The sequence below is a fragment of the Chroicocephalus ridibundus genome, chromosome 5 (assembly GCF_963924245.1).
Source record: "Chroicocephalus ridibundus chromosome 5, bChrRid1.1, whole genome shotgun sequence".
Classification (NCBI taxonomy): Eukaryota; Metazoa; Chordata; class Aves; order Charadriiformes; family Laridae; genus Chroicocephalus; species Chroicocephalus ridibundus.
The window spans coordinates 35,257,129-35,283,503 of NC_086288.1; the positions used below are offsets into that span (position 1 = coordinate 35,257,129).

General features: G+C 41.4%; 1 protein-coding gene across 2 annotated transcripts in view; it reads left to right on the forward strand.

Moving 5' to 3' along the window:
* The window catches only part of FHDC1 (FH2 domain containing 1), a 37,611-nt gene extending 16,697 nt beyond the window's left edge, over window positions 1-20,914 (forward strand). For both annotated transcript variants that reach the window (XM_063336506.1, XM_063336505.1), the window contains exons 5-12: window positions 5,067-5,152; window positions 5,238-5,338; window positions 7,983-8,053; window positions 8,144-8,251; window positions 9,145-9,215; window positions 11,453-11,570; window positions 13,710-13,874; window positions 16,861-20,914. In XM_063336506.1, coding sequence (XP_063192576.1) covers window positions 5,067-5,152; window positions 5,238-5,338; window positions 7,983-8,053; window positions 8,144-8,251; window positions 9,145-9,215; window positions 11,453-11,570; window positions 13,710-13,874; window positions 16,861-18,906 — 2,766 coding nt within the window. In that variant the 3' untranslated portion in view covers window positions 18,907-20,914. The remainder of the gene's footprint in view (window positions 1-5,066; window positions 5,153-5,237; window positions 5,339-7,982; window positions 8,054-8,143; window positions 8,252-9,144; window positions 9,216-11,452; window positions 11,571-13,709; window positions 13,875-16,860) is intronic.
* The last annotated feature ends 5,461 nt before the right edge of the window (window positions 20,915-26,375 follow it).

The window sequence follows — 26,375 nt, forward strand, 5'->3', positions numbered from 1 at the left end:
CAATCTTTTGTTCAGGGCTGTGGGTGTGGCACCAGCCAAGCCATCACACAGTGGCTAAAAAAAAAAGACCAAGAAAAGGTATAAAAATTCTCAATACATTAACGAGTAATGATTTTGTATAAGCCTTGTTAGAAGTCCTGCTGTGTGTACCTTACTGTGGTTAGCAGTTTTGTAAGAGGAAGAAGTGCCTATTTGGAATCTACTCTGCTTCATCCCTTTTGCAGCTCATGGTTTTTTCCATGAAGCCTTTGTCTTGACTGAAGCAATGGCCTGCTATATCACTTCTAAAAGAATTTCTAGCTGTTTATTAACAATATCCTGTTAAAATGGCTGACAGCTGTCATTTACTGGCATCCTGAGCAAAGCAGAGGAGAAACTTTTAGCTGCTTTTATGTGCGTGTCATTGCACTCTTCAGCAGGTCCAGACTGGTAAAAGTTTAGAGAGTCCAGTGTTTAACGAGCTAGAATAGCCAGAATTTGTACTTTAAATATATACAGAAGAGAGCATATCATACTGCTGATCAGCTCACCTACACACATGCACACCCAGGTTATCAACACAATGTCTTAACTTCCTTTATAATGTCTCGAGCCTGTCCTTTGCTCCTACACTCTGTTTTAAAACCCTAGTCATCTGTCACCTGCTTTACTGGAATTATTTCTGTCTGTCACCTCTACCCTTTTCAAACCATGTTTGTGTAGTTAACTGCCCCTTCCCTTCCTCAGTGAGTGCTGTATATGGCTGACCATCCTTCATAGCTTTCATCTCCTGCTTCCTTTTTTGCCGCTGATGATAGCTGCAGGTTTTTCTTCTTTTCTTTGTATCATTTGCTGATGGCAATTTTGCCCAATGGCACCTCCCCACCTAATAGAGCAGCTGCTTTCCCATGTGCCCTTGTAGTTGGATTCCAGTGTGATGCCTTTTGGAGTTTTGGTATTTTTTAGCTCTGTTTTTCTTTACTGCCCTGAATGTTTGCAATGGTATGGAAATATTAAAAAAAAAAAAAAAAAAAAAAAAAAACAACAAAACAACAAAAAAAAAAACCAGAGGAAATATTTAATCCTCTGGACTATTGCACTTGGCTTTACTTATTTATTTGTGAATATTTGTGGGGAAGATTTGACTTACTTGATCGGAATGTGGGGAAATACTTTGTTACAAGCATATTTGAGGATGAATGGTGTACTGTTTACCCTGTTCTTCAAAGATCCTGCATAAGAGTGCAACATACCTTGTTTAAGCCATAAAGTAAAATCCCACTAGTTATAAATAAGTGCTACTGGTAGCTCAAAATGACTGAAAACTTGAGTGGCAGGAATGCAGTAGCTTTCCTGTCTGTGAGGAATAATGAGGTACTTGCAATAGGCAGATCTACTCAAATTGTTCACAAATCAAACCAAAGATCAGGCTTTGTCTTTCATAACTGTTTTTAAAATGAAGCAAATTACATATGTGAGAACCTTCTGTATCTAAAATCTGATTTAGTGTGCATGGGCATGCATGGACAGTGCAAATACATATTCCATATACAAATATAATGAAAAATTAAATTAGTAGCTCTGCGCCCAATTTGAGTAATACAGAACTGGGTATACAACGTAATTATGCTCTCTTGCATGTATGCATTACATGCCATATCTTGGTACGTGGCTGCATACTGTTGTGGAAAAGATTTTGTTGTGCCTGAAGGGAGGAGGTCCAGGCCAGAACTGATAGAGGTATTCATTGTGATTTTAAAATAAAACACAGTTTTTTAGTTCTTTTGTGTTCTCAGACTAGTTATAAACCTATCTGCTATACCTGTTAACATGATTAATAGTGAAAATTGTTGTCAATCCCCATAGCTTCTTTGCAGTTCCTGGCAGCATTTGATATTTGAATTTGACCACCACTTCTAGGAGCCATCAGAGAATCTCAGTTCTCTTTGGAAGGACTTAGACAGAATGGCCGCAGAGTGAAGAGGCCAATACCATGGGCTTTTGAGTAGCCTCCCTTGGAACATGTAGGGGCAGACATCCAAAAATGTGTTTCAGTAAATTTTAACTTTGGGGTTCAGGAGCTGGTTTTTTATTTGATAGGTAGTGTCAATTAAGTCAAATTAACCTTTTTTTGTTTTTTCCTGCTTCATGGTGAGACAACTAGTCTTTTTCAATTATGAAATTTGTAATAAAGAAGGAACACAAAAGAAATTGTTACCCTAATGTTAGCTATTCCCCAGACTATTTACTGTTTTAAGACCAAGTTAACAGAGGATCTAGTCTCCTGTGTCAAAAACTTACACACGTATGGAGAACCAGGCTATGCTGTGCTGAATTTCAGGATGAAAAGGAATTTATAATTCTGTTGTGTTTCTGTTTTGTCTGCTTGTGGAATTGGTCACTATCCTTCACCTTGCTTGGGTTTTGGGCTTGTCAGGTGAGCTGCTTTGCTGCTTTATATAAAGGTAGTTTTGGACACCTAAGGCAAAGACAGTGGGGGTTAAGATGGCTGATGTGGGCTGGAAAAAGTGTAACCAGGTGGTGAGCACATCTTTGTTTTAAGGCTGATTACACAGACTGTCTTTTAGGTTGACTACTGCCCAAGGCTTTTTGCAGTGTGACATTCACATCCCATCCTACGCATCAGAAGGCAACCTTGTCAATGTCTTCTGTTGTGCATGTATAGGAGAGTTCCTTCTCAGATGAATTCTAGGATTTATTCCCTTGTACCACTCCAGGCATTTTTCCTAATATAACAGGGTAGAAAGAGGACTTCTTCCAGTGTCTGTAAAACTAACATTCCACATAGATAACATTGGTTGCTACTTACTGTCAAAAGTATATTTAAATGTAGTACAGGTAGCATGAATAAGTTAATATTCCTGTGAGCATTTCAAGATCTCTTGTTGTTCACTTTTTGTGCTATTAAATCTTATAATTGCAACTTCCTGTAATTGCCTCTGGTTTATATGATCTCGATTGTGGTGATCTGGAGTGAGTTTTTTGGTGGGCTGCTTTTCTTTTTTTCTCCCCATCCCCCCACCCCAAATCTGAATGCCTGTATCCTTTTCAGGCAAACTTTGGTATTTGCAACATACTAAAATGAGGTTTTGCGATTTGAGAATTTGCAATTTTTGTTCTTTTGGTTGCAGACCACTATTTTTTGGAAGCTAGGTTAAAGAACTCTTGCAAAGACTAACATGAGATAGTAGATGTCTCCTACTCCCCACTTCATGATGTAGGAAAAAGTGTTTATTTTGGTTTTGTTTCTTGCTTATTTAACACCTTAGAAATATCAGGAATGTCAAGTCTGGTCTTTCCTGTTTTTTGTTGGCAGACTTCTTGAATGACTCTGTAAATTAGGGGTTTTCTCAGGCCTCAAAAAAATAGGTATGCTGTTTATCTTTAGAAGGAGCTTTTGTCTGAATGTCTTGAGTTAAAGGGGTGGGGGGCTGTTAGGAAATGGAGTTAGCTAGCCTGAGTAAAAATTGCTCTTTGACTAGAATTCTCTTTCTTGGTCATAAGTCTTTGTTGGTTTGGGTTTTTTTTATTTTTTTATTTTGAAAATGAAGTTTTTTCTATTCTGGTTTTAATTTGTAATTTTTGTTTACTCGTTCTTAATGTGCTCTCAACGCTTCTATTTTTTTATGATGTGGAAAAAGAATGGGAATAAAGCAGAACGAGCTGTTAAAGGCATCCTTTTCTTCTGCTAGTCCAGAATTTATTTTAAATCCCTGATTTAGCATAGTGTATTTTGTCTTCTGCTACAAATCAGTCACTTTTTTTACAGTGAAAGCAAAAAAATAACTTAAGTGATTAATTTGGAGCCTGATGCTTTAAAAATCCTGTGGATTTCTTGCTAAATCATGGCAACCTTATAATTGTTGGTGCCCTGATGGTAGTGTGCCTCTCTCCAGGATAGTTTAGTATGCTTTCTAAATCTGAAGACCATCTCTGTAAATCTGGTCATGAATGGGTTTTTAGTGTAATGTTATAAAAAGGAAGGATGATGGACTGGTGTGTAAATCAGTGGAAACATACAACTGATACTGGGTGTGAACCTGTTAGTTGAATGAAGAAATAGTGTAATTGAGAGTGAGCTCTGCTTTTGGACACAGTTGCTGTGTTGGAAGATGTGGAAGAAATTCCAGTTACACTTAAACATATGTGCATGTATTTTCCAGTTCTTCTATATAAACAAATAGTAAGTATGTGGGCAGATCAGTGGCTTCCAGATCATGCAAATATATGGATTTTGGTGGAGCTGGGAAGGAAGATCGACAAAATTAATGCAGTGATATTTCCTTTGCATGTAAATGGTGTTCTCAAAGTACTGACAACAAAAAAACTTAAAATGCAAGATTGCATTTATCTTTAAAATATTTTGTATGGATGAAAAAAAAATACAAACTCAAGAGTATGAAGTTTACCCCTTAAGAGAGTTTTAGAGAAAATGGTTGAAGCAAGCATCAGGAAAAAAAGCCCCATAACTTAAACCTTAACTGCATTGTGCCAAAGAGATCTAGGCAGTCCTATGCTGGAAATGCTGAACACAGTTAACTTTCAGCTATGCCCAAATATATATCCCAGATGTGGAGGAGTCAAGGATCGTTTTTCAGATCATCACTTAAGCAGCGCTTTTCTGGTCAAACAGCTAGAGAATAGCAAATGCACCAGTCAGAGAGAAAAGAGAACATTCTCCTGGGGAAACTGGAGCAGCAGTGTCCTAAACATAGTGATGACAGCATCACTATGAAATTGATCAGAAATCAGAACGATGAATTGGAAATCAGCAATCACTGATCAGAAATCAGAATCATCAATCAGAATGATGGCATTGTATTTTTTCTGCTGGACTGTGTAGCTAGTTTTTTGGGAGAAGAGTTATGTTACTGGCTTTATTATTTTGTGATTGGGGTGTGTGCAAGTTACAGGAGCTTGGACAGTGAAGCCATTCAGTCAGTCACCGAGTGGACTCTCTAATGACTCCTGTTAAATTTACTGTTTTTCAAGGTGTTTCCTTCCAAAGTCAAGTTAATCTTGATCTTTGATAAAATTCTTTGCTAGTGTTTTTTTCTCTTTTCTAGGTAAAGAAATTAAAAGCCTTTGATGGAGATGTATCAAAACTGTCTCAAGCTGATTCCTTCATGTATTTACTAATCCAGGTGCCAAAGTAAGGAGATAGTAGGTTTATTCTGTTCATGATAAGTGTTCTCTTTTGGCTGTCAATTCTAAACCTGTTTGTTTGTGTGCTCCAGCTATGCTCTTAGGATTGAAGCCATGGTGTTAGAGAGGGAGTTCTCACCCTCCTGTGCTTCTCTACAGGATGACATGAAAATTATAAGACGGGCAACAAAAGGTAATTAAGCATGTTGGGACATGCATAGTACTCTTGTTTTTGTTACCATGTTAATTAGTCTGCATTATGAAGACTAGAGCTTGAATTTCAGGTACCTTAGCTATTAAAAGGCAGCTAACTCCCCTCTGACAAATGCCATCAAGGTGTGTCGAATGAATCTTTTCTTCCAAAATCAGAAATCTGGAGACTTTGGAGACGTTAGCAATAAGTTCATGACCAAAGCCTACAAGCAGTGTATCTGAAACTGACAGAAGCAAAGGTGTCCGTGGCCAAATGAGGATAAATTGTCTTTTGAGTACAGTTTGCTCATTCATGTATCTCTGTCTCCCTGAATGCAGTTCTTAGAGCTCTCTGCTCACTCTTTCAGAGATCCATAGAGAAAATCACTGAATAGTTTCCAAATTTCTGTGTGCTGTTGCCTTTTGAGGTGGCAGTATTGATGGGCTAAAATCTTTATTGAAGAGCCTTAATACTATTGCTATTTCCTTGCTTTCTGTTTTTGTTCTCTGTGTTTCTCTACATTTCACAAGTTTTGAAATGCTGCAGCTGGTTATTTGTAAGATAATCTGGTGTCTTCTACTCTGCAGGAAAATAGTTAATTTACTGATTTCAGTTAAACATGAATTACTGACCTTTACAAATGCCTTGAGTGCCTATTTGTCCTGTTCCTCAATATGAAATTCCTATTTCATGCTGGTAGAATTTTGACAGACTACTAGAGTACTGTTTAGACTGCTTCTAGTGGTATAAAAAGGCACAGTAGTAAAAATATTCAACTATGAGCCCCAGTGCTTAGGATAGTCATTTTTAGTGAAAGGGAAGGGAGAAAAGCCTGGTGTGTTTTTTCTCACCAGTCCTCCTTGACTCAGAAAAATGTGCCTTAGCTTAGGCTGAGGTTTGAGTTCGGCCTTTTATTGGAATCTCTTTCAAACCATTGTTCTTTGTGTTTTGAGCAACAGATGTATGTGAGGGAATATGTTATGCATAAAAGCAGCCGCGCCCTGTTGTCCTTCACGTCCTTCACCCAGGACATCTGTGAATTGATGAATGCATTCCCTCCAGAGGAGACTCTTTGGTCTCCAGCTCCTGCATCAGGCCAGTCATGCAAATCAGACTGAGCGTCCCTGTTTTCAGTCCACTTGTGTCATGTGCTCTTCTCCATTTGGTCTTTTCACTTCAGGGTTTGTTGATAGCCTGAAGTTGTTTAGGAGTTATGTCTACTTTTCTGTTCCTATCTCCTATGTTTCTTTCCTTGTAATTAAGATGAGGGAATATTTACTTACTAATGCTGATAATCACTAAGGGTTAGGATGGTCTAAATAGCCTGATGGATTGTCATCTAGCCTGCAAGTGGGTGTATCTCATAGTGACGCTGAACAGGCTCTTACTATGCAAAATCTTTAAAAGTTGCCTTCTCCTCTTGGCCTTATGAAATTTGGTATTCTCTTTTGTATTCTCTCCTCTTTCTTCTTCCTTGCTTCCTCACCTATAGCTTGTTAGATTAAAGGTTATTTAATTAGTTCGATGTTTTCAGTCTGCTAATACTGAAATCAAAGATACAGGGCTGTCTGCTTCCAAAATGATAGATTAGTGTATTGTGTTGAGCAGATAAATGCAGGGTAAATTATAGAATGTGCACTTCCAAGCAAAATAGTTTTTAAAAGTATTTACACTGCAATCAAATTGATTCCACCTTTTATTATGCTCTTCAGTGTAAAATGTAGTACCTTACATTAAAACCAGCTCATGTTATTTTTCTTTCCATATGGACACTTGCAAATTTGGAGTTGTGTGGATTGCTGTGTGACTTGTGTGATGCTAATTTATTAACTCTTTACTGTTCCGAATTTCTGTATCTTATTTCTAAGGCAGTCCCTCTGGTGACTCTTAAGCACATGTATTGTTTTGTGTTCATATGTGGCTGGGTGAAAAGGTGTATTAATTCAGATAAAGCACTACTGTGCATTTTGCAAAAAATGGAAATATGTACAAAACAAGCTTCTGTGATGGAAAAGCTTTAAAAGGCAGTTTTATTCCATTTGACTCTGCATCTCACTGAATATAACTTTGTGCTAAATCATCTTTGATGTAACTGAAGTAAAATAAATGCTGCTCTGAGTTGGTGATCATACAAAAATAAAATGATGATTCATAGTGGGAGTGGGATAAGCAAGGAAAATTTAAACATTGCCTGTTATCTTTTCAGGCCTTATGGCTAAGTCTGCCAAAAAAAGAATAATTGTTCAAAAACCCAGTCCTGGCAGATGGCAAATGGATCCTGCAGGGTGCAGAACGCTTACCTCGCACTGGAATTAGTAGGTGGTGAGGGTACTTAACCGCTTGCTGAGATACTTTGCACGTTGCAGGGTAGGCCCAAAATGTTTTGTTAGCTGCTGGGGGTGCCTTGCAAAAACTACGCACGAGAAGCTAAAGTCTGAACATATACTTGAGGTTGTCAACTATGCTTGTGAATTTGAATTACATAGTACCATTTGTTTCCCACAACCCTTTCAGATTGTTGTATTTTCCTGTTAAAATAAAAATTTTCACCTTTAAAAGCTTGAGATGAAGAGGAGTTTGGTAACTGGCTGTGTATATTTCTAAATAAAAGATTATTAGACAGAAATTTTCTTGTTCCTTACAGAGTTAATGACTTGTGAGGAACTGCATTCCATATTGCACTTGGTCCTTCAGGCTGGGAATATTATGAATGCGGTAAGTGACATACAAAGTGGGGATGGCTGATTGACCAAACTTCCTTGTTAGTATTGCAGTCCATTGATGTCATGCCTCATTTCTTTTTAGGGAGGTTATGCTGGCAATGCTGTTGGATTTAAACTGTCGTCACTGCTTAAGCTGGCGGACACAAAAGCAAACAAACCTGGGATGAGTCTGCTGCATTTTGTTGCTCTGGTATAGAAAAACTATTTTGCTGATATAAGCAACTGCTACAAATGTAGAGCCATAGATATAGAAGGGGCCGTGGACCTCAGAAGTAGCTATTTTACAGCTTTGATCCTAATCTTCACCTTTCTTCTGCTGCCACAGAATTCACGAGTTTACCTATGTCTGTTCATCCTATCCAGAAATGCACGTAAAACTTAAGTTTTTTATATTATGTAAAAGCTTGCCTTCATCTAACTTCTTCATTGTAGCTTTTTTCTTATCATCCTGAATTCTTAAACTGTGGCAGTGACTTATTTTGATAAATATTCTTTCAGTCTTCCCCTTGAATCTTTTGAGTAGTGTTTTTGGTAGAGGTTAGGGTTTTTTTCTCCCTCAGTGACTGACATGTATTTTTAAAGCTGCTGCAGACTTTTTTTGAAGTTATTTTTTTCTTCCTTTCAGACTTCTTGATTTTAGGAGGGAGAGAATTTCAATGGTTCCATATGTGACTTTGGTTATCTCTGTACAAACTGGCTTAACATTTCCAGTCAGCTAACAATGGGGTATTAATTGATGTTTGTGCAGGAAACATCGTATCTGCTCAAACAATGGACATCAGTAAATTGTTCTTTCCCTGACATTCCCTATTAATACATATGTGTTCACTGCCAGAAGCAGCTATTATTGTGAATTGCAAAACTGAAGCTGCTGTTTAAAGTTTCCAATCCTGATCCCTGCATTTCATTGAGGAGTGTCCTCCGCTCAATTGTGTTAGGATTGAACGGGAAGAAAAACAGGGCAGGAGAGAAACCTTTAAGTGCCCTCCCAGAGGCTTTAGAACTGTTGGACTTAGGGACTTTGGCATGGTGGTGGAATGTTAATGGATTGTGTGTGTTTTGGTTTTGTTCTGTTTGTTTCAGGAAGCCCAAAAGAAAGATGCTGCTCTTCTCAACTTTTCAGAAAAAATTAGGGATGTTCATGATGCTGCCAGGTAAGTCAAAAAGAAGAGAGAGAACTTATGGTTAGACTGTGAGGTGGAATTTTCTTATTTGTGAAGCAGTGAGGCTTATTCAGAGAAGTCTTGGCACAAAAACTGAGATCTTTACAAATGTTTACTATAGCTTTGAGGGCTTCATTTCCATTTGCTAGCAGAAGTATGCCTGCAATGTGCCTTCAGGTATCAGGTTTTTTTATTACGTGATCGCCACAGGTTTTTGGTTGTTTTGTCTCTGTCAAATACATGTGTATGTATGTTACTTTTAAGAGATTGAACTAAAGCATGTTACTGTTTTTCCTTAAACCAATTTTCATCTGTGTCTGAGCAGGATACAGTACTTCTCCAAATCCGGTACCAGGTACAGGTACTGGCCCTGGCTTCTGTTAGAAGCTTTTTAATATTTTGCTTGCTTCTCCATTTCTGTCTTCAATGGAAAATCTGAATGGTTTAGGGCTCCGTATTGTTTTCATCTTAAAGTGTCTAGCTGCATAATTTTAAACTGAACCTGATTCGTACCTTGATAACTGTACTTGCTTTTGCGAGACTGTGATCTAAAGCCCAAAACTGGAAGCTAGCAATGCTGCAGTTCTATTCAGTTTTGCTACTTCCTTACTCTTGAGCTTTGGGCAATGTATTTACATCCTTTTACCAGCTGTAAAATGGATCCAGTCTCTTAGATCTGATGCAGGGTTAAGTAATGTTTGCAGAGGACTCTGAAATATTCTGAGGAAAGGAGTGGCCATGGAGTTAATCAGAAATTTTTTGAGGGACCACCTGTGTGGCTCTGTGCCATCCAACCCACACACCTTCTTGGCGGTCTGCCATGTGGCCTGCTGGGGAATGTAGCTTCCCTCGGCATCCAAGCCCCCCTGGCAAACAGCAGGGGAACAGGCAGAATCACAAACCTGGTGATATTTTTTTATAACCGCTTTGTTCTTTGATCACAGTTGTTAATGCTGAAAATCTTTTTTTGTAACTCATGCTGAAATCTATTCAGGGAATGCACTCTGTACAGGAAAATGAAACAAAATGAAATACATGTCTCACCATTGGGCACGAGGAATATCTTTTTTAGAGACAACTGTCATGTACAAGTTGCTCATAAATCCTCACAATTAGAGCACATTAAAACAGCTACCATTATGTTCTTTATTTTTTATTGTCTTGCCTTCTTTACTTGTAGGCTATCCTCTTCCTCCTTCACAGGCAGAAAAATATATCCTGTATCTTCTACTGCTTTTCTTGTTTGCAAAAACACCCATGATCTGCCCAGAACAGGGAACTAACCTTTGCAGATGAAGGAAGCAGAGGAAAAACAGCACAAATTATAAAAATAGTAATTTGTGTGTGCACTGACAAATATTTATCATGTTGGAAACTGTAGTGCTTCAGTTCCTAGGCAAAGCTCAGTTCTCTTGTGAAGGAGATGCCATAGATTTAGAAGCATTCATTTACCCTCAAAGTCATTGAGAGGTTTGGGTGGGAGCTCCCATTGTATGGAATGTAGGTCTCCCAGGATAAAGCTTAGATTATATCTGATCTGAGCTCTTTCCTGTTGTCTTCAATTTCTGAATTACCTCTCCACAGGAGCAGCTCTGCTGCTGGTATGTGGTAGAAGGATGAAATCTTATAACCACTGGGTTGAGACTCTGTAGACTGCATTGCTGTGAGTGCTTGGAAGAAAGTAACATGCAATTTCATGGTGCCAAATGCTACTGCCAAAATGGGTAGTCCTGGCTGATGATCCCTTGTGACCCCCTTTTCGTGCCAGCTACTGCACTCAAACAGTCATGTAATCAGCTGTACCAAGCAAATGATCCACCGGGAAGCAGATTGGGTTCTTCCTTTTCCTAGGTTAATTTTCAGTACACAGATATGGCTGGCCATCTAGAAAATGAGTGCTAGCACAGGCACCAGGGAGAGAAAAGGAACACCTGGTCAGAGGCAGGGCAGCATTACCCGTTTTCGTGGTAAGGTTGGGTAGGACTGGCTGGAATTAATCGTGAAACCACACCTCGTGGGAATCTTTTCAGGTTGTAAATAAGAAAAAATGTGCTTATCTCTCTCCTAACTTTCAGTGTCTGCTCTGGAAAGATTTCCTGGATAGGCAGGTCTTGTTTGATAGCCAGGTTGCACCTCATGTTACACATCCATTTTTGAAGCATATTATGGACAACCTTTGGGTGACTCCTTCCCCCTCAGTAAATGTTCTTTGTATGTGCTATTTTTAGGTTATCCATTGATAATATAGAAACAGAGCTCCACTCACTGTCTTTCAAGGCAAGATCCGTTAAAGACAGCATTCGGCGTGACCCAAAACTCTTTCACCAGATGGAAAGCTTTCTCCAGGTTTGTAGGATATCTGTGTTAGTGTGTTACTGTCGCCTAAATACAGGAGCATGCCTCAGCTCAATGTAATTTGTGTGGACTTGTAATAAACAGAAGCGTTGTTTTAATATGTCTACCCTGTCAGTTGTACAAAGATGTTCCAACTGCATGCTGCTTGTCAAGGAAGAGTGTTGGAAGGACTGTATTTTTACAGGGAGGGATATTGAGTGTACATTGCCTGGGGCTTGTTAGGCAAGCATGTTTAATGCCTGTAAATGACTGATGAAGATCAGTAGTTAAACTATAAGACAATTTGGATTGGTCTCTGGTTTTGTGCTTCACAGCTGCCCAAAATATAGTATCTGCATGTTAATGTGATACTGGAGCATGTCAGTTTTAGCTGAGGTTGTGCTATGCATATGAATCCTGATTGTTGGGTGACTGAAGAGGTATTGTTAGAAGCTGGAAGGTTAAGGAACTGTTTTCTCTACTAATTTACCCTTAGCACAGAGTGTATTATTCTGAGTCATACCATTACTTCTGGGTGGGTTCTCCTTTTCTTTTTTAGTACTGCAGTGACTTTATAGACATGAATGTGCATAGCACCTAACTTTGAAGCAGAGTTCTTGATATTTTCCGAGTACGTGGTGATGCCTGGAGAAATACGTATTATACTTCAATTAAATGATTTTTATGTTTCACACTATAGATAATTATTAAAAGCAAGAAAGCAGGTGTTGATCTGGAACTTAACCCGCCCTGATTTTCAACTTGCAAATGTAGTTAATAGTCCCTGCAGTTTTTCAGGAGATGAGAAGTTGATGAAGAAAGGGGCGGGTTAAGATTGAAATATTTGTCCTCATTCACTCTGAATTACTGGCTTTTATCCATTGCACCCAGACTCTTTAATGTTATGTTCTGACACGTTTGGGATTTTTTTTAATTTAATAGCTGGTTTTATGTAACACTACAACCTTGTTTAGGCCACATTCCAAAAGAAATGTTGGGAAAAAAAATCATTTTACAAATGCGTACCTTACATAAACACTTCCGGTTTTTGTTTCTAAATCACAAGTGATAACCAAGCTGATTTAAAAGTCAGCTTTCGTTATCTCATCCTCATGAATAAATTAGTGAAATATGTGGGAGGAACTAATTTTTTATGTATGCTTTTTATTGGGCTCTGTTTTTTTAAAAAAAAAAAAAAAAAAAGATTAGCAAGTAAGATTTGATCCTACCCTACTGGCATAATTTACCAAGTAACTTTGTGGCAGCAGGGTTAGCTTAAATGGTCACCAGTGCCTCCAGCTGCCTATTCCCACCCCGGTGCTGCAGTATCAAAAGAACCTAGGTGATCATGGGGCCCAGGAAAGTGGTTGAACCGCCATCCGTGAAGCTATTTAAAAGATGTGTAGTGTATTGCTGAGGGACATGGTTTAGTGGTAACTTGGCAGTGCTGGGTTAACAGTTGGACTTGATGATCTTAAAGGTCTCTTCCAACCAAAATGATTCTATGATTCTATGAGTTAGTGTCAGAGAACAGATTTGTCTGAAAATTAACTTTTCTCCCTGGGTTACTTTTTGCCACATGTGGTCTCAGATCTATGATTGTGCAAGGATGGGAGTGAATGGCTGGTGATGCAGATAGGGGAGACAGGGGCAACTGCTGAATGTGTTTTAAGCAGTTCTGCTGCTCAAAGTCTAACTACTGCCTTATTCTCTTCCTCCTGAGAAATCCACTAATCTACTCCAACCCTGTCTGTCTGGCTCTGCACTTATGACTCAAAGTGCTACTTTATGGGCATGTTTTCTGGATGTCCTAAAATATACATATTTCCTGCATTTCCTTACCTTTCTGGCATGAAAACCTTTTTTATTGTGGTCTAGGTTCAACTTAGGAAGGAGTTAATTCTGTGACGTATATCCATGAAAGTAGGGAGGAGGAATTAATCCATTTATCCTTAGTTGAAAGTATCAGGGAAAATGGGAAAATAAGGCATGTAGAGCTTTCAAGGGGCTCCAAAGTGGTCTGTCACTGTCCTGGGCTCTGTAACGGCTCCTAGGTTGAAACTTGAATTTCCTAAGTTCCCATTACGTACATAACCTGTTGTGACTTTTATTTTTCTGTCCGGTTGATGCCATGTATGTTTTTTGCTACAGTTTGCTATAAGACATCTAAAGGAGCTTGAACACCAGAAACGAGAATTACAAAAGGATGGAAATGCTCTCATTGACTTTTTCTGTGAAGACAAAGAAACTATGAAGTTGGATGAATGTTTCCAGATATTTAGGGATTTCTGCATAAGATTTGACAAGGCTGTTAAGGTAAGAGCACTGAATGACATTCTCGCTCACTGGAAACAGATATTGGCTCCCATGAATTAAATTGTTTTTTCTGCTTAAGGGACATTTTACCTCTTGTGGTATTTGATATATTTGCTCAAATGGTTACAGCAGACTTCCCTCTTGTAGGCATTCCTTGCCAGAAGCCAGGTGGGAAATGGTCACTCTGCCTAGCCCTATGTGCAGTCCCGCTGCCCTGCATCTTCTGCTGCAGGCTGACTAGACCGTTGAGATGCTACGCCAGGATAGCCTATTGACCTGCTTCTAAATGGGCTCCTTCCTTCTGTTTTGGTGAGGAGGTTGGTGATTGCTAGGCTGAGCAGTGAAACAGATTGCACAGACTTCCTTACTAGTGCTCACTGTTCAGGCCCTTGACTGGTAACGTTCAATCACTGGAAAGGCCTTGAGATGTGGCACCACGTTACATGGACATACCAGCCTGAATCAGCACTAGCTCAGGCTCTCCACTGCTCTTCTTTACATGACTAGACACACTTTGCAAAGTAAAGTAAGGACTGTGTCTTCTACTTTGTTCTTTCAAATGCTTTTTGTGGGTGAAAACTCAAGAAATTAAACAGGCCTACACTACAAAGATACCTCATCCCCAGTGTGACCATTTATTTGCTAAGTACCCTGAACTGGTCCCAAGGAATTCAAGAAGTATACTAAGATGAAGGAGCAGTATTGGCATTGGTTACAGTTTTCGTTCAGCAAAGTCTGCCTATTGTTACAAATATTTTTTTAGGCCTCTATGAATAGCATGAATTAGATGGATCCACACATTTCTTTATTTTTCTGCCTTATGCAATCTGCGTTTGACAGCCCTTTGTATAAGAGCTTGAATTCAGAAAAGAGAGAACGATCTTGTTAGCTGACAGGATGTACAGCTAACATACCTGTTGTACCATTAGTTTACCTGCCCTTTACTACCCAAGAGATCATGTAGTTATGCATGTGCGTGAACATTATACAAATTTATAAAACCAAATGGTGGTAACTATTGCAGACATTTTAGTGAGAGGTGACTTCATATATGTTCAATTATTTGGGGGTGGGAATTTAATTCATTACAAGTAGTTATTAGATCGCTATTACTTCCAGGTCCAATGGGGATCTTCCTTCCTCTCTCTGTAGTAAGTAGTTACACTCAAAAAATGACAAATTAGTCTCTTATTTGGAAATATTGAGGAGATTTGCTTACTAGATATTTTGTGGGGATTAACCTCGGTCCCTACAAAATTAACAGAACAAGTCAGAATAAAGATTGCAGTTCTGACAAATGAATGTGATGTGTGGACAGCACAACCAGCAGTCTGAAAAGATGGCTCATACCACAATGGCCATGTGCACATATTTTAAATGTTTAAACATGTTTTGCAATTTTTTAACAAGCCTACGTGTGCTTAAAATGTTTTTCATTTGAATAAAATCTCCTGAAACATGTTTTGGGTGATGTTAACATGTTCTGTGTCTAATATGGAATATTATAATAATATCTACAATTATTTTTAACCATTTCTCTTTACAATGGGATATTTAAAGTTGAGCTTTAGCATTTGGCAGTAATTCATTCTGTAATTCCATACCTGTGAAAGAAAGCTTCCTGCCACAGACATTTTTCCTGAAATGCAAGTTTTCTTTCTTTTTTCTTAGCTGTTCAGGTTTCTTAGGTCTCTAATGCGTCTTATCTTTCGCAGCCCAGTGTAGTCTCAAATCCATTTTAAGAGCTGGAGATTAACCCATTCATCAAAAAGAGCTTCAGCATTAGGCCTTTGTTTACTGAAAGCTTTCAGGTGACTTTTTCTAGTTGTGCAGCTCTTCTGTTGTCACAACAATGGAAACATCAAACTAGACAGAGCTTCAGACAAACATAGGTGTGGTTTTTTTTAAACAGCACGTCATTACTCAGAACAGATTTAACAACATGCTGGAAAATTATGTAACTTTTGAATCCTCTGTCAAGACTAGACTCCCTTTCTTTCCTTTGTTAGAGCTGTACTGGCTCTAGAAAACCAGGTTCTCCATTTCAGAAAATAACCTGGAAAGTTCAACTGAAGGTTCAGCTAGATTAAATCTGAAGCCTAGAAGTGGCAGTTAAAATATTGATTTTCGCAGTAATCCACTGCTAATGATTTCAGTAAAAAGGTGTTACTGTGTTGTCTTTCAAACACAAACTACTTCTTTCTATGGCTTCCTGAACCAAAACCCCTCAGCCTAGCTGCCAAAATCTCTAGCCTGCCCTGGGCAACTTCTGTACTATAGTTGTCAGTTTTGGAAGCCAACAGTGAATACAAGATTCAAAATTGGAATGAGGCATTGATTGATGATCCTTGAGTGGTGTTAGTTGATGTCTAAGTAATGATCGTGAGGCATTATGTAAACTTTTCTATTTGCTTTGATATACAATTAATGTCTTTGCAGAATTTCAAATTGGTAATGTTCGAGTCAAAGGTAAGTAGCACCCCATGGAAACTGCACTTGCTGAGGAACAATTGCAATTGTAGTAAGGGAGGATGGAAGGAACACATTGACTGTGTACTCATTAGACAAGTTTGTCTTAAAATATGAATGTAATGATGAGGTAGAGGTTTGCGCACCTGATAGAACTGCCAACTTTAAACTTTGTGGGGACGTGAAGCTCTCCATCCTATAGCAGAAACTCTTTGGCTGGACTTGACATCTGCTTGGGCTTGATAGGTCATGTTCTTGCTCTCTGCAGGGACTTGTGCATTTATTGTTTTTATGCTGACCAGACTGATGTGTCGCCAGCATTAGTTATGCAGGGAACCGCTCTTCATACAGTTAATGGTTGCAGGCTGTGGTTACCGTGGTGATTTTGTGTTGTATATGTTGGGGGTGGGCAATATCAGTAGGAGCTAACTTAGACGGGAAAGATAAAGGAGGGTGACTTGTTCTCATGCATAGGACATTGTCCTCTGAGACATGTATTTATGCTTTTCCTCCTTAGGAAAATAGGGAACGAGAGATCCAGGAACTTCATAGTCTGCAAAGGCGAAAGGAGCTGGAGGAGAAGCGTCGATCCTGGGCAGCTGGAGAGCTTGGCAGCTTTGGGCGGAGCAGCAGTGAAAACGATGTGGAGATGTTGGCCAAAAAAGGACTTGAAGAATTTCTTCCCTTCTTGCAGCAGAGACCTCAAAGCCCTTCATACAGAAACCCGAATTCTAGACGCTCCCGACTTTCTCTGGGGATTACTGCAGACAGAGAGTTGCAGAGTTTCCTGGAAATCTCAAAAGATGAGGATCCAAACAAGTTTAACAGCCTTCCCCGTGCAAACACCCGACAAGCAAGACCCAACGTAGCCTGGACTGAATCCAAAGAAACAAGAGATCTCAACTTAAATACCTTGCACTTACACCAACAGTCTGAAACCAAAGTGAAAAGTGGTGGCCTACTGCAGGTGCCTCCAGCTCAGCCCAGTCATTTCAGTGGCTCAACAGGTCCTGGTGCCCGTTACTCACAGAGAAGCACCGACTACAACATGCACGCTTCCAACGTGTCCTGTGAGGAGTCCACAGATATAAATGCTCTGGCCCTTGCAATTGAGGAGCGTGAACTTGTTAAAGGATTACGTAAGTTTGATATTCAAGGAGCAAAGCCTGTGGAGGATACACCTTTAATATATTTAGAGGATGCTGGTGGAACAGACTTGGAGACTTTAGATGATCTAAGCTTTCATTCCCTTAGCACTGCCGATGATGACCTGCCTCCAGCTTGCAGAAATTCCAGAGAGGCTCATGACCATAAAGCCAAGGCAGTGGGTTGCAAGAGTGAAGCTTCAGAGCCCAGCACCAGCAGCCCCATGTCTATGGATACAAGTGTTTCGGGAAGTAGGGAAGAGGGGCCGATGTTCTATGTGTCAGATACGACGACTGATTGTTCTTTGACATTGGACTCTGAAGAGGGAAATGATTTTAAATCAGCAGGCAATGACATAAGAAGTGAGGCTGGCAAAGCACGCTCTTCTGGAAATGATGGTCAATACAGGGCTAGAACATTCTTCTCAAACCTGAATTCTGCTTCTGCCAAGGATCTGTCTCTTCACACTTCCGCAAATGATAAGGATGATGCCAATAGCAAGCATGCCCTTCCTAAAGAAAAGCCTGTAAAAAATAAAGACCCACCAGGACCAAAGAGAAACTCTCTAAAAGATAGATCTCCAAGCTCCTCAAAATCCAGTGGCACTCGCCCTAGCCACACAGCTCCTTCCAGACCTGTAAGAACTTTGAATGCCTCTGAGAATGAAAGTATGAGGAAAGTGGTGCCTATTTCTCGGTCAAACAGAGCACCAAGCAGCGTGAAAAAGCCAGAAGCCAAGCCGGCATTTCGTGAAACTAGTACAGTGGAAAGTCGGCTGTCCCGTCGCAGCTCTGTCCGAGGCACAACAGACACACTGCCAAGAAGTCCTTACAGGCATAGCATGTCAGTAGAAGAGCCAAAGTTACAAAGGGGCACTGTCACCTCGAGCAGTGCTCATTTTGAAAGGGACAGAGTCTCTCTCAAGAAGCCAAGCTCTAAACCTGTTAGGAGTAATATCAAATCAAAGGCAGACGAAATGAAGATGTGTCGCTCCAGTGTAAAACCCCAGACCCCTACAGATGACACCAAGGTTGCCACAGTCAGTGTTCCCAAAACACCATCCGCTGTCCCAAACTTTGCGAGGAATACAGTGGCTTCTTCTTCAAAGCGTGCAAAAGTGGATCTATCCAGCTCTTCCAGACCTCCAACCATCACAAGGTCTGTGTCCCAGAGGCTGCCTAAAGGGAAGCCAGCAGCGACCTCTGATGATCCAGGTCCAAAGGAGAACAGTGTGAGTACCTTGAAGAGAGCAAATAGTGCCAGAGTGGTTGGAAGAAGCATCCTGCAGGGAGAAGCTGTCAGCACTAAAGTGGAGCCTGCACCAAAGGAGCAGGAAACAGTGGAAAAGGCCTCACTTAAACTGAAAGATGCAAACCGGACCACAATTGGTAAAATACTGAAGCCGTTACTGAAATAAGGGAGAGGTTTTTTCAAATATGGGAATGTGAACACTTGTTCAAGCACTGGATGTCTGTGCCGTGAAATTCCTTAAAACAGGAACTTGCCGATAAGCACCATCATGTGCTCATTAAAGTACGGCACACTGTGGAAAAGGGCAAGTAGTTGTGCTCTGGTCTAAATCCTTTTTTATGAATTTGAATGTATTTGAAGCTACTGTGATGGAATGCAAGCGTAACAGCAAATCTTTGCATATTTGTTATACAGAAGGTCACCAAAAGCCAAAAAGTTTTAAGAAGTTGAACTACAAGATGGAATGCTTTGTGACAGAAAACATGGATAAAGGCCAGTTTTTGTGTACATAAGAATCTTCCTAAGACTCAAGCCTTTGTGCTGGTTGGTTCCTTCTTTGATGTCAAAGTGAATCCTGTGGAGCAGTACTGAAAACAAACTTTGGTGATTGTGCTTTCCGTTACTTCCAATTCCTTGGATTCAGGAACTCTTTTTGCCTGTTGTGAAGTCCATTGCTGGCAATTGGACAGACTGGGAACTGCTGGCCAAAAACTAGTAAAACGAGACATTTGCTGTTTGTGGCTGTCTTTAAACTCACTGAAGAATTTCTAGCATGTTTTATGAATGTGTATGTGTGTCTGGAGAAGGCTTTCTGCTGGGCAGGAGGCTTATTCTCCAAGAATGTGGCAGCATTGTCTTGCATGCACAAGTAGATACGGCGAGTGCTGCATCGAGTAGCACGGCTGGAGGCCATGCCTGTTGGAAGGGCCATCAGTAACCATTGGGATGATGACTACTCCTCACTTGTTTCGGTCACAAGCAAACTTGCCAGCTTTTGGTCGTACAGAAGTGCCATATATTTATGAATACATATCAAGGATGTTTGCAGTTCAGCTCTTGAAGGCTGCGATGTAGTGCTGAGCACTTTCTTACCATTCCATGTTTCCACTGGTTTATCTACTACGAAATTACTTGAATGTTGCAATGGCTCTGATTGAGCCATTAAGTTGTTTCCCTGCCTCCTCCTCCTCCTCTCCCTCTCCTTGTCAACATGAATATTTAGCATGAAACACAGAGCTTACGCATGACAATGTTTTTGTAGATTTCCTTGGTCGCTTCAAATGTGGTTTTTAACGTTTAAAGACTCTAAAGGATAAATTAAGCTAGTATTTGATAAGCTTTTTACAAAATAAAACCACCTGGTTTTTCCTGCAGATACAAATTTTAACTCCTTTCAGATTAAGGTACAGAGAATGAGGGAAAACTTGTTCAGCATGCTGTGCATCTTCCCAAGAGAAATGTATGTAGGTGGGGAAACTGATTGCTATTCTCCTAAGCATCTTATTTAAAGAGTTGCCTTTTTATACACTTACGAATGAAGCCTCATTTAAGAATAAAATCAAAGGAAAATCTCTTCGGACAAGTGGCATTGACTTCCTAGCGGTCGGTCTGTTTGTCTGCTCTGTCTCTCAGCGCTGGGAGAGCGTAATGCAATGAGAATGAGCTATTTAATTGCTCGCGTGCTTCTCATGGGCTAGTATCAGGGACAGCTAGCTTTGTGTTTTGAATTTGGCAAAGGGCCTTTAGCTCTTCCCACGTACCAGCAAATCTTGATGCAGACATTATACCCAAACACCATAAAGTATTGCACAGGGCCTCTTGTTTGAGTCTGTCCCACAGGGAGAATTTATATAGCCCGCTTTTCGGCAAGGGCAAATTTTTGCTGGGAACCCTATAAGCTTTTTGGATACTGCCTCCCTTGTGGGTTAGATACGAAAGCATCTCCCTTCTTATTTGTATCTGTGTGTATATGTATGCGCATCTGCAAGAGAGGATGATTGACTTTATTCCTTTTTTAAAAAAAAAAAAACAACAAAAAACTTTATTGGTAGCAAGCTTGAAAAATAATTTAAATGTGTTTGGAATATGTAAATAAATTTCTATAAATCTGTGTAAAAGAAAACTGAACGTATTTAACGGAACATTTATACATTTCGGAGTAACTCAGTAGTTTAATAAAGTTCCCATTTACTGGGTATGAGGTTTGTACTTTCTCCTTCCTGTTACATGCTTGGCTTTGGTCCTGGAGATCTCAAGCAACTGGAGTCTGGGTGTAGGTGACTCTGGGAAAGTGCCAAAAGGGAGGACTTTACAGCAGAAATCCTGGTGTTTAAAATGCTAGGTTTGTTTTTCTACTAAGACACGCGATTTAACCTCAGTTTCTGAACGTTTCTGAGGCAGGACTTTCTGCACAGGTCTGGGTATAGCATGAAGGCATGAGACGGGTAGATGCAGCACTTTGTGTACACATTGTGTGTTGTGGCCAAGACAAATGTTCATGGCACTAACAAGTCTGGATCTGTCGCTATCTTCATGCCTTCTAGCTTAGCACACTTTATTGAGAAATCCTGGTTTACAGCTCCCAGGACTTTGGAAATAAAGAATAGCCTGTTTTGCAGGAGCAGGTGGTGACATTTACGCTGCAATTCTGAATTTTTACATTTCGTCCCATTCTCCTATTATTTTTCCTTCTTTACTGCATACAAAAGAACATCTATTCAGCAGAAAAAAAGCGAAAGCCAGCCAGCCTCCTTGTCCTCAGGGAGCACTTCCTCCCCTCTGCTATGGAAATGATTTTTGGACTGGAATTGCTGCTATTTGCAAACTTGTTTAGCCCCTGACTTTTCTCGTTTGGTGAGTGCGTCTCTCCCTGTTCGGAGTGGCAAGCACCTGCTGTCTGCCAGCGCTGAGTGATGGCCGCTGGTGGAATCTACGTGGGAAAGCCCTTCACCATCAAAAGGTGTGTCTCAAAAGTTTATGTTTTTTTTTTTTTAAACTTCATTTTTATTTCAAAAGGGCTTATAATTACCAATTCATTATTTAAACTACCAGCTGTCAGAGACAGCGATGCCCTGTAGGTTTAATTTCCCATGTCATGCAATTTTCCCAAACGCTGAGAGGCCACAGGGCCAGCCCGGTTGCAGTTGGTGTTCAAGCAAGTACCGAGACCTTTCCTCCAGCTTTGTTCTGCTGAATGGCTGCCGCTTCTGCCTGCGACCAGGGGCGCGTCTCTCTCCTTTGGTGGGTGTTGAGGTGGCAGTGAAGTGGGGGGAGACCAGGGGACCATGAGGAGATCTGGAGCGGTGGAGCTGGTGGAGATTGAGAGATAGGGGAAAGAGCTGTGGGAGTAAGAGGTGCTGATTCATACTTAGAGGAATTTAATATTCACATCTCATGTGGGAACTGCATACAAATGAGGGGCTCAGTGCATCCCTCATTACAACAGCTTATTAAATTATCAAGAAAGACAGAAAGAGTTCCCATCACGCCTCCCACAGTGTACAAGTCCGGACTATGTCATTCAAAATAACCCATCGGTATCTTTCTCATCTTAGGGTATGTCTGTGTGGACGGATGCAGACAGCCACACGTTGGCTCCGACCTAACCAGACACGAGCCAGCTCCAGGCTGGAGGCGGACGGCACGTTAGCTCGGCGCTGACCCCGAGCTCGTTATACCCTGGGTGTAATTGCAAACCCTCACAGCCTGTGCTGCTTCGGCAGCACTGCAGCAGAGCCCTGGCTGTCCATGCCCAGCAAGAGCTGCCCTCTGAAAGCCATCGCTGCCACACGTGAGAACGTGATCCCTGCGAGAGAGGCCCGGCTAAACACAGCTTCTTTCAGATTTGGCTGCTCGATGTTTTCCATTAACTTGATACATGCTGTTTACATCCTACTGCCGCCAGTGCCAGAGATAACTGCCTTGGGAACAGCTCCCTACAGGTATTGTTAACAGCTGCTGAAAACAAAGGAGTTTGTTTTAGCCACGTCACTATCTAAATAGCCAGAAATACATTGCTTTTCTATTACTCGTAAGCCAATATTAAAAAATCTGTCTTGTTCTCCTGGCTGAAAGATGCATTCTGGAAATCTGGCGTGCTGCTAAAGCTGGTGGCTGGGCAAACATCCTCGCAACCCTAAAAGAAAGTGACATTGAGGCGAAGGACGTGTGAAGGTTCTTGTTGCAGGAAAGCATGTTTCTCTTCCCAATGTGTGGTCACCACCACCAGCACCCACCACTTCCACTTAGAGAAAATTGTTTCCAGCCGGCAGTTGTTCCTTGCCGTATGGTTGGTTTCTGTGTCTTTTCAGGTGAAGGCCGAGGTTGCAGGGTGTGCGCTGCCTCAGCGAGCAACTCGCTCTGATTAAAAAGAAAAGAAAAGGAAAATCCTCGTTAACCTCCAGCTGCTGATGTCCTTCCTTTTAGCACTGAACCACTGGGGAGCAGGGAGGGGACATCAGCACGTTGACTTTAGTGGTGGTGTTTAGGGTGAGGTTTGCAGTGGCTGAGCAAACCCTGGGCGAGGGTGGCCTTGTCTGCGCCGGGGGGAGAGCGCTACACGCCCTTCTGAGAGCCTTCACCCCATCTGAAGCAGAGGCTCTGGACAGACTCCCTTTGAACAGAAATGTGTCTCTCCTGCTTTTGATCAGGTCTGAACAATAGCTCCCTTTTTATCCTATTCCGTCCTTATTTGTTGGGAAGAGGGGAAAAAAGAACCGCAAAAAACTTTGATGCCTCCTCTTGGGTCAAGTAGAGGAAAGAGATGAACTTTACCTACTTTTTTTTTTTTTTTAACAATAGGACTTTGATAAATAGAGCTGGTAGCTTCAAATAACCCTCTGCTGCACAGGGGCGCCAGGTATTTTCAGTGACAGCAGCAAAATCGGCATAAAAGCAAGAACTCACTTGGATGTGCTCTGCAGCCCAGCAGACCGTTTCCTCTTTACGCTGAAATACAAATCCTAGCAACTGAACACAGACGAGGTTCATTTGGGCACCCAAAAGGAGCTGGCTAGAACATACCTGATCCCACTTCTAAATAATTGTTTACAATGAATTTTATTTCCCATCACTCCTCTGTTTCGTCGTCATCAGAAGTACAAAAGCAACCGAGAGCAGTCAAGCAGGGCTGACGGGTGCAAACCCACCACCCACGGCTGCATCGTCTCCCTGGTGCTTACTCCTCAGGGTCCTTTTCTGTGGGGTTAGGGAAACAAATTGACTGCCTATTTGCGCATTTGATAGTTTCTTCAAAAGAGTAAGATATTTACATCTTTACGGTGGGCTGGCACAAGTTCTGGGAAGGAACTGACTGTATTTCTAAGGTGGATACACGCGCAATAGGTGTTATGAATTACTGAAGCCCCGTGACTGATGTGCTCCCGATGGAAATCAGGGAAAAGTGCATAAGGGAAAATCGTGATGACGACAAATGGATAGGCACAACCGGAGACAAGTTTTCAAAAACCATAGGGCTCCTTTTCTCTCTGTCATCAGCATCCTCATGCTTCCCTGTCTGCTCTTTCCGGCAGGTCCAGGTTTCAGCCACAGTCTCCAGGAGAAATCGGGGCTCCCCTGTGCCTGACTCCACGGAATCACTGCTGAAAGCATTTGACTGAGAACTGCTGGAGTTGCTTGAGTTCTAGGGCCGAAAATATGACACGTTGCTAGCTTTGTGCTTTGGTTTCTGGTCTTTCTCACACAGCGTTTTAAACTGATTCAGACGTATTCCCTATGCAAATCTTTAATCTCCTTTTTTAGGATGAAAAATGGGTGTAAATGTGGTTTTGATTTTTCCCCACCCTTTTACAGCTGTATTTGCCCCTTTACATCCCATGGCCGCTTCCTCCCACTCCTATTTCCTCTATTATAATTTTCCATCCTCCTCTATTAAATTTTCCAACCTCCGCTAATAACTCATCCCTCTTCTTTATCTCTTTTTTGCGTGGCAGGCTTTCTGTACTCTGCCGTTCGCTCCATCCTGCTTTCTCTCCGTTTCTCGGCTCCAGTGGCTGTTTTGCTCCGTCGCTCACTTGCTTCTCTCTGCCAACACGAGTCTTTCCCCAAACCTCTGTCTGCAAAATCTGCAAGCTGAGACTTTTTGCCGCCAGCTTCCAGTAAGATGGGGGAATAGAGCAACAAAATGGACTCAATTTTTGCAGGTTTACGTGTCTGGATTTTGCAGCTTTGCCTTGTCACTGCGAGTGAGTAGCTGGAGGAGGCTATTTCCGAGCAAAACTGCATCTTTGCGTCTTTTCCATATGAAATTCACTCACCCCCTACGCCGCGCAGCCGGTGGGGGGGGCAGGAGGGGGAGCTGAGTGCATGGGGTGATTTTGCAGAGGTGGGTGAGGAAAGTTTGTTCAAATAAAGGTGTGAGTAATTTAGCTTTGCGGTTGGAGCCTAAAAAGCCCTAATGAAAGACTGTCGACGACAGCTTAAAAAGCCGTTTGGCGAAGTGACTCCTAACCCCGCCCGTAATCTTGGTACCACAAGCAAATAGATTTGGGCAGTCAGTTCCGTGCTGTTTCACTGCGCATCGGAGCAAAATAATTGTATTATTGTTTCTTCAATTAGCACGTAGCTTTTCGCGGCATGGATTAAGGCCCCAGTAGATTTTGCTTTTCTCTCAAAGGGTGAGGACCAAGACCTTTTCACAAGAGATGGCCCTCGGAAGCCCAGAGCTGGCTCTTGGAGAATATGTACTCATTTTTCCTTCTGCTGGAAGCGACTAATCGCTGCAGAAAATGGAGAGCACTTGGAATGCATGCATAGTGTATTTATATAGGGTATGCACTGTTTATCCCTGCGAGTATTTCGTATTCACATGTGTTCTTTCTAAAAAGAACTGAATCCTCTTCAAGGCTGCCTTTCCTCCCAGGAGGTTATGGCCTAAGCCATTGAATAGTTGAGCTGAGAAGGCACCTCTGGAGGTCACCCAGCCCAGCCTCCTGCTCCAAGAAAGGCGAACTTCACACGAAGGTCACTTTGCTGAGGGCTATAGGGGGGTGTTCTTAGCACAAAGTGGTTAATAAGAGGGAGGCGTATGATTTTGCTGCTGAAATAAGGATGCTGAAGATGAGGAAAACACTAGGGAAAGTGCTGGTCTTCTGTAGGCTATGCCTTGAAAAATGTTTGCCACGTAGTCCGAGGAATATATTGCAATTTTTAATGCTAGTCTGCCTTAGGTGGCTGATGGTGATGTAAAATAAGTAAAGCAGGTAAAGGCAGGAATCAGGAAAGAAATCTGAGGAAAAAAACAGAAAGCAGAAGGGAACCTACTGGGTGCAAGAAAGAAGTTTGTGGCCTAAGAGAAAACAGGAAAAAAACCCACTGAATGTTGCAGAGGCTTGTGAGAAAGGGTAGACATCTGCAGTCTGGATGAAGACAGAGGAGGAGAGGTGAGAGATGTTTGTAGCCAGGCAGTGAATTGGTCCAGCGGCGCTAACCTGAGCACAGGCGAATGTGGGCAGCTGCTGGCAGCGCCGTGACCGACCCGTGGGAAACAGGAATGACCCTCGTGAGCTCAATAGCTCAAGTAAGTACTCCCAATGAGCAGCTTGTGTCCTGCAGGATGGGATGCCTGTTTATGCGTATACAGCAAGTCTCCTGATAAATGTGATGCTTCTCATGCAC